The sequence below is a fragment of the Lepisma saccharinum genome, chromosome 18 (genome assembly GCF_977018435.1).
Source record: "Lepisma saccharinum chromosome 18, izLepSacc3.1, whole genome shotgun sequence".
Taxonomy (NCBI): Eukaryota; Metazoa; Arthropoda; class Insecta; order Zygentoma; family Lepismatidae; genus Lepisma; species Lepisma saccharinum.
Window position 1 is genome coordinate 53,871,288 of NC_139246.1, and position 9,194 is coordinate 53,880,481.

Below are 9,194 nucleotides of genomic sequence, written 5' to 3' on the forward strand. Positions count from 1 at the left end.
CTTACAGATGTGTAAATGGATTTGAAAATAATGGATCTAATCGGCACTATAATGCTTAACGATATCGTCCTGTTATTAAAGGGCTATTTGGTTCACGATATGAACTCACGTCAGTGATCTAACTTTATAATGAATGTTAAATATGATGAGCCTCAAACAGAAATTTGCAAAATAATTGTTAGAAATATTTTCATAGTAGAGTGATGATTGCAACGCTATATGGAGTGAGGTTCCTCCAGGTTCGAATCCTGGTTTCATGTATGTATTTATATCATTATCTTTGTTCCAATCATCCATTTGATCAAATCATTATTCATCCTCATTGTCCCAAGGAGCAGAAGTTGGAGGTAAAATAACAGAAATACATTATGAAATGGAAATTCAGTTCCTACTATATTTTTATTTGAATTATTATAAACCAGCCTAGATGCAAGAAAGCTTTAAAAAACTTTTAAAAAGCCTTCCTAAATTATGAAAGGACAAGAAAACAGAAGAGCTTCATACAGTTTACAGAACCAGTTTTCTGACGTGTTTCTGTAAAGGAAGATAACAGAACTGTGTCCAAAACTTGCAAACATTCAGGGATCTCACATTACATCTATTCGAATCAAACCTAACTTAGCCTGACCTACTTAATACATATGAATATTTGCGAGCTGCTTCAAAAATAAAAATGGAAAAATTCTTGCAGAAAACAGGTCAGAAAGTACTCGTTTCAACCATGTACAAGGGCAAAGTAAAAAACATTTAAACAAACTACTGATTTGTAATAAACATTCCGATGTTGTACATGTGAATAGCACGAGTTTCCTAGGTTTGGAAATTAACTTACAGGAATGAAATTATAGCTCTTTATGCAATATTGATTTAATGATATCAGATATAATCTATATTAAGCTACGTATATTTTATGCTATAGTAATGATCTCAAAACTGTAGTTATTAGGATTATGTCTAACGTAAAATATAACATCCTATTCTGATTTTACGTTTACAAAGAATTATCAACTTCGTTTGGAAGTAAAAAAAATCAAGCAGTGTTTAAGAAATTGATAGGTTCAAGCGATATTCTCACCGAAATTACATCATAAGATATTTCTTCAACATGTAAATAAATTATACATTTTGCCTATATTTCAAACATTTTGCTTTTGATGAATAATATTAAACAACAAGCAATTAAATATTATGACTTACATTCGAGCTTGTTCAGATTTTTAACATCCTCCGTGGAATATTTGTTCACATGTTCTCGTATATGTACGGGATTCGATATCCTCTAGTAGCTTGGTTTGATTTTCACTCTTCCAAGAACTTGCATTGATCATATCGTTAGACAACACGGAATGAAATCTTGGCAACAGTGTATGCTAAAATCTGCACCACGGAGTATATTGCGACGAAACGCCACTTCAAAAATTTTAATGATAACCATTACTTTCTGAAGGAACGAAATGTTTTCATTTTTTCACATAGTATTTCAGATACTTGCGGGAAGAGCATGTGATCTTTGTTTCATCACGAAATCTTCCATACAAGTCATAAAAGAAAAAAATGCACTGATATTTTCTGTTATTTACTTAAATACCTTCAATCGTAACAAAATTATAAGGTTCACATGTTCTAGTGAATAAAACAATCTTTTATTTAGGAAAATTTCTTCCTTACCGAATCTATATTAGTTGTACTGTTATCCAAACAAATTTTGTCTATGCTTTAGCATGGCTTTAGAACCCCCTTAAAATAAAATTTTCCTGTGACATGAAGTTAGAAATGCGGATTCGATATATTTTTGTTCCAAATGATGGACCTGCTTTAAATTAAGCAGTATACTAACCAAAGCAATATATCTTAAGAAGTGATGTTATTAATTAATATAGAGAATATCGCGTATGTCTTGCAATACAGTTATAGTATAAAACTTCACATTCACTTCAGATTTGCGCCAAACACGCATTCACGTAACAAGCAATTGCGAGCGAAGCGAGCAAGAAAATATTTACAGCCATTTCTTTGCAGGCTTTCAAGAATATTAATTTAATGGGGTGTCAATACTTTCTTAGGATCCTGAGATAACTAGTCTTTTCCAGCTTCTCTTTTGGCACGTTCCGGGTCGAAAACATGTGGATACCATATCGCTAAATACAGTCTCCAAAATTTAATGTTCGAACTCTCCCTCCACTACAGACATTTCTTGACAATCTAAGATTTAACACTTTATAAAGAGCTTCCTATCTCCACCTTTAATTTAACATTCAATCCTCCCTCAAAAAATTCCATGCCAATTTTAGACTTACTATTGATATTGAAGAGTGGATATTGCCTCCCCCAAGAAATTAATTCTCAGTTTCCACACCAGAATTTTCGCAACAGTATAAGACAATAGTAATACACAAGAATTGGATAACCCCCTCAATTTAATGCTCAATCTCCCTCTAACTAAAATACCCGCCATAATCTAAGACCTAGAGTTGGATACTGTCCCCCCAAACGTTTAATTCGGACCCCCCCAGAACCCATATTCTCCACCCCCACTACCCATTTGATAATACCCTTGAACACTTTCTTTTCTTTATCTAATCGATTAGATATGGTACATTTAAGGTGTACAATTTTTACATATATTTTGGAAAAATATATAAATGTTGAATTTTATATTATTTGAAGGTAAAAAATACCCCCCAAAAATCTCGATGGCTCAACCTGCGCCATAAACCATCCCTGTGGCCACCCCTGATTCCACTGCCGCCAAATTGTAACTGACCACTGTCGGGTTATTCTGGATCTGACATCTCAGATCTGGCATTTTGAGTGAAATATGACCAAGCACTTGACTGGTCACTGGTGTGAAATCTACTTCCTTTCCTTATGAAATCAAAATGTAAAAGGATACTTTTACTATACCTTTTTTATTCCTAGTTTTCACATTTACAAATATACTGTATGATCTGGATAAGGTGGTTCACACATACGGATCTAGTAACAGCTATGTAACTAAGGACCCTTTGAAGAACCCTCCACGGTCACTTTGATATCGCCGAAACTTTGTCCGAAGCCAGCCGATTTGTGAAGTGCAGCTCATATTAGTTTAAACCAAGAAGGTAACAGCATAGAACTTCCCCATCATTTACCTGTGAGACCAGACTTTAGACAACCTGGACAATATAGGCCATAGAACCGACCAATGTGGGTCTCTTTATAGCAAAAGTTTGTTTACGTAATTCCTAGACCCCGTGATTGCTGTTTACAAGTTTTAAGGGTGTAAATTAATTCCGTCATGTAATGTTTTAGTTTACATTTTCTACATAAAATCCTTAATGTTGTAAATAACATAATTTTCGATTTTTTCAGATTCAATTCTTGATATAATTATTTTTATTCTTGCTAACATGTTGATCAAACTCATTCCTAGAACTTTCTGACCATGTTATTTTCACATAGTATACCTACAGATGATTCAACACTCGTTTACAATTAATACATACCACATTGAATGAAGCGGCACTCAATGAATCGATCGAAGTGGACATGTATCGTAGCCTCCCAGATCACCTGACTTGAATCATTTGGATTTTTTACCTGTAACCAGCTGAATAGCGTAGTGTAGATCTGTCCCGGTTTTTTTAAATTTATTTTATTTTACTTCGCGTTTTGTGCTTCTTGACTCATATGCGAAGATGGGGATGAGTGATGAAAATGATAAATGGACATTCACACACACAACCATGCCCGAGCGGGATTCGAACCAAGGACCCTTGGCGTCGCAGCGCGATGTGCTAATCACTCAGTCACAGGGTCCGGCTGTAGAACTGTCCCGTTGAGAGAGTTGCAGAACTGCAAACCGGATTGAAGTTTCCTGTCACCAATGACGAAATGAACCTGATATGTTTTAGAGAATTCGGAACTCGGAGAAAAATACAATGTTGCATACACATGCAAGAAAGGCATTTAAACAACACCTTGTGTAACACATTGTAACGTGTAAGGTCTTGGCCTATATAATCCTCTGTACTTGATATCGTATGGTTAATGAACACTGTTCTTAGTGTGGTGTGCATTTGTGGAGAGAGAGTCTCCAAACAAACACGTCAGTGGCGTACCTTTCGGTTTCCATATTTTGGTTCTCATTAGTATTACTGGTATTACTACAGCACGTGGTATACACCTAGTAGTTTAGTGTGTAAGCAGAAGAGCTCACGACGAGAATGTATAACAACAAACATGCTAGTGACGGATCCTAATCATTATCCCATTTATCTCATATATGTTTCATACTTCTCAACTTCACAGTTTGGACCATCACTTGTGAAACGTAAATCACAAACTCAATCAATCAGTCAGGATACTTTTGGAATGAACACTCTTGAATTTCGACAGCATTTATTGGAAATTCCTTGTCTTGGTCTGTTTGTAAATACTGTAATTACATCTCATAATATCGCAATTACCATTATTATTTTGTATTTAGTTCAGGCAAGATTCTCAAGTTGATGTTTTGAAGTTGTCTCGCTTAACAAGAGACGTTAGTGGCAACCAACCCTGCCACGCGTTCCTGGAAGCTATGTTAGAGCGGTAGTTTGCAGTGTTGGGTTACAAACATAGAGGTTAGATTTTAAGCCCTTATAGCGTAGAAAATAAGTACTTTCGAGGTAACGTTTAAAAGGGAAAGTTACTTTTCTTTATATCTACCAGCAAGCAAGCGTTGTTGAAGTTGTTTTGCGACACCATGTATTTATGTATGTACACACACACACAGACACCCCCCCCCACACACACAGACACCCCCCCCCCACACACACATACACACACATGTATATATACGGTGTCATTTTAATGGCGCCCACGGACCACAGAAATGTATAGAGAACATCAAAACTAACATTTTTCTCGTTGGTGCGTCGTATCGGCGCTACAGTCGTTCAAAAAAGCCCGTTTTGCCGCCTGAATGCAGTCCCTGTCATTAAACTGATACGGCACGTTCGTTTCAACCAAATCTCTTGGAATGCTCTCTATCACCTTAGGATAATTTGATGACCATTTCTGAAGTTCAAAATCACCCTTACGCAACAGTTGGGTTAGTTGATTGCACAATTCTGAAGCAACCTCTGTAGAATCACTCCGAGTTAAGAAATTGTCTATGTACACATGATTAAGTAACACATTTGAAGCAAGAGGGGAAATTTACACCCTCATCTTCACGTATTTGTTGCAGACACCTCATAGACACTCATACTATAAGTAACAGTCAGTAATCCGAAGTCTTGGACGTTTCACTACAGTTATCTCTCCATACAATTCTCTGAAAATCTGTATCTTTTTTGTTCACTTTTGCTTGTCGATATATCTTTGCGATGTCAGCTGTTAGGGCTACTTGATGGATTCTGAAGTATAATATTACATTAATTATATCACTTTGTAGCCTAGGACCAATAAACAAAGTATCATTAAGACATACGCCTGTAGAAGTTTCACAACTCCCATCGAATACTACAAGAACAGGTGAAGTTGCGCTCTCTTTAAATACAGGGTGATGAGGAAAATAAAAGCTTTCGCTAGGCACCTTATTTATTTCTTCAGATAGGAATAAGTTTCATGTGTTCAAGTTCTCTATATTCTGTCATGCAAGCATTATACTGTTTACGAAGTTCAGAGGAGGGAGAAAGTGTACGTTCTTGACTTTTAAGTATCTTCGCTGCGATTTCTCTTGAAAACCCTTACACCACTATCGTTCTTAAATGGTAAGTTAACTACTTATCGACCATTTTCTCGTTGGTGAGTAGGTATGAAATGTTCTTCACATTTTTCTGTTTCTGACGTTAAATGATGAAGAGTTGGAAATTCTTCAAGTTCCTAGAATTACGGAATCACAAAATACATGAAGTGATGAGACTGAATTAGTATTTACCAATTTGTCCTGATAAAACCCAACCGAAGACTGTTTTCAATACTAAAGGAGTACCAGGAGACTGCAAGCAGCGTCCACTTCCCAACAATAAGGGAAAAATGTCAGAGCCCCATAAAATATCCACAGGAGCACTCACGTTGAATGTTGGTTCATCCAAGGTAAGCCTGTATGTGTGACCATATGCACGCACCCTTGGTATATTACATGTAATTTTCTTTACTACGACAGCCCTTACACTATACAGTTGCGTCTTGCACTTTGACACAAAGTGAACATTAGTCATAGCATTGGCTGTGTCATCATCTCTTTGAGTTACGCCAGAAACATTGATGTTTGTGCGTTGCCGAGGTGACTTTGTTAACACGTCTCACAAATAAAGGAAACGTCTGAAGCCGAGTTTAGAAGCACACGACTGGGCTGGAAAAAAAACCTGTTTGTTCTTAACATTAGCAATAGCAGTACAGAGCAGCACTTTTGGTACACCCGCGGTTGTTTTCTCTAACTTGTTTTCTGCAAAATGCAACATAAGAAGACACATTGGTGATGGAGAACTGGTCGACTGCACTTTTCTATTAGGGTTGTCAAAATTAATTCAAATGTAGTGCCATTTTCCACAGACATGACATCCACTTGGCTTACATACCCTCAACTTGTGTGCTTGAAAATAATTGAAGCAAAACGTGTCCCTTTTTACGAATGTGTACCTTTCTTGCACTGGCATCTGAAGAAACTTCTGACAATTATGCAACCTATGTTGGTTGTTGCATTTCGGGCAGTAGGAAATAGCTGATGTTACGAAGGAAGAGGTTGAAGGTTTATGACTCACCGCCCTCCATCGATTTTTGTTTTAACTTGACAATGAAAATAAAGCAAGCGCTCGCTGATTCAGGAACTGGATCATTTAAGCAAATCTAGGTACTTCTTGCAAATAAAAAGAGAGTTACCACTGTTTTCTTGAATCTTAATTCAGCTTTCTTGTATGATAAACAAGAAACATCCCAAGATTCAACAGACGCACACAATACATTTATAACACAAATGCATTTATTTCTAGTGTTGATAAGACGTCGTAATCCCATGTGAAAATTCTCAATCACTTGCAGCTGATTCACCAGTTGCTGGACTGTGTTAGTCTTGCTAACTAATTCCCCCTTGTTTGAATAAGAGTTGTTGAGCAACTCCTACGCGTGTTGATAGTTTTCGTCTGTCCCTGCTAAGGATTGTATAAGCAAGGCAACTTCGCCCTTGAGATAAGCTTAAATACTGAAGTTCTGGTGCGCCACTTGAGATCGCGTTTTTGTTGACACTTGCACGAAAAAAATCATGAAAACTTAACCAGTCTTGCAGCGATCCACTGAAGGAGGGAATTTCCAATTTCGGTAGCTTAACTTCACTTACATGTTGCTGGGTGGGGTGATCACGTGATGTTGACGTTACTGATGTAACTATTCCTGATACCTGATGCTAATTGTAAGAAACTAAGCTTGTAGACAATCTCCGCCAATCTGTCTTTTTCAACACCCAATTCACCTTCACACTTGTTGTACTCAGCAATGTCTCTTGCAGCAAGATAAATATTTGCTTGCAGTCACATGAAAGGGACGTCGCTTTATGAACACATAATAACGTTGTCCAAAGTCGCGGAATTGACTCAATTTTCGAGACGCGTGATTTCACGTTTGAATACTTATTGGTACAAAACAGCCTGCTGGAATGCAGTTACAGAAGTGTGTTGTGTGCCATTCTGAATATTTTGGTTACTGTGAAATACCTTCGCTGTCTTTCATGTTTAATGAATTAGTATCTGCATAGAGACAACTGAGCAACATAGGCGGATGATAAGCTCACCGGACAAAAAAATAGTCACCCCCTGGAGACATCACTCTAATACCGAGTAACACCACCTCTGGCCCTGATAAACGCCTCTATTCAGTGAGGTAAGGAGTCCACAAAGTTTTGCAGGTATTCCACATCAAGTTGACACTACAAGCTGATCAGAAGATCACGTAAGGCCTCCAAAATGCCGGGATGCTGATTTCTGCGTTTCACCCGCTGTTCCAAATAGTCCCACAAATGTTTCATGGGGTTAAGATCAGGTGATTTAGCAGGCCAGGCGAGGTGTGATAGAGTGCCTGAGTGTTCATCAAACCACTCACAAACGCGCGCTCCTCTGTGAACACGGCAGTTGTCATCTTGGTAAATGGGGGTGTCCAGAGCGTGCTCATCATGAAGATGTTGACTGTAGGGAAGCACCTGAACACCGAGAATGTTCAAATAAACATACTGGTTCATGTTCACGGTCACCTGAATGATTGAGCCCAGTGCATAATAAGAACCCCCCCCCCCAAAAAAAAAAAAACATCACAGAATCACCTCCTGCTTGAACTACACACACTCCGGATGAAATGCCTCATTTGACCGTCGGTGCATTCGATGCCTTGCGTCATTTGAAAAGAGGCAAAATCGTGATTCATCAGACCACATAACACGCCTCCAGTCTGCCACTGTCCAAGTTCGGTGTTTTCTGACTCATGTCACACGTGCAACTTTATGTGTCGCTGTGAGCAAAGGCCTCTTACGAGGTAGCCGACTCCATATGTCCATGGCATGAAGTTCTCGTCGCAATGTTCGCTCGGAAATTGGTTGGGAAGGACCTTCATTCACTGACTGCAACAATTCCTGTCTGCTTTGAAACCGATTGTCATTCAAAAGAGGTGACACTCGTCTCCGGTGCCTCGGGGTTAGGATCTTTTTCCGACCACAGTTCTCACACCGTGTTTCATTGCCACCAGTGGTACACCATTCCTTGTACATACGTTGGACAGTTCGCGTCGATACTCCAACAAATCCGGCAACTTCACTCACTGTGTGACCATGGACACACCCAAACACGATAGCCCCTTCTTGCCACTCCGACACATCCCTGGCTTTGCCCATCTTGACACACTTTTCCCGTACTGGACAACGTCTTCCGTACTCAACGTTACTGCTCTAGTCACACAGCACTAATCCAGACACAATGCACCATGCCATTCCTCTGCAACGCCATCTGTAGGGGCATCAGTAAACCACCTTGCTTTTTGCGCAGGGGTGATTAATTTTTTGTCCGATGAGCTTATGTGTCGAGTGAGTGACGCTTATTATGTAAATAGTCTGTATGGTTTATAATACCTTTGAAATTGTCGATATGTTGATAAAACAGATGGTGTTTTGTCTTGTATAAATGGAGTTCATTACAGTTTGTTATATGGCAATTGATGACAATTAAATAATGTTGGATTATGCGGTG

The 9,194-nt window shown here is 38.4% G+C and overlaps 1 protein-coding gene across 1 annotated transcript; it reads right to left on the reverse strand.

Moving 5' to 3' along the window:
• Positions 1-8,434: 8,434 nt before the first annotated feature.
• On the reverse strand, positions 8,435-8,842 carry LOC146002260 (uncharacterized). Its single transcript, XM_083139976.1, has one exon. The coding sequence runs from the start codon at positions 8,840-8,842 to the stop codon at positions 8,435-8,437; it is 408 nt and encodes a 135-aa protein (XP_082996102.1).
• Positions 8,843-9,194: the final 352 nt, after the last annotated feature.

Coding starts and splice junctions, on each gene's coding strand:
- LOC146002260 (XM_083139976.1), bottom strand. CDS start 8,842: ATGGGCAAAGCCAGGGATGTGTCGGAGTGGCAAGAAGGGGCTATCGTG.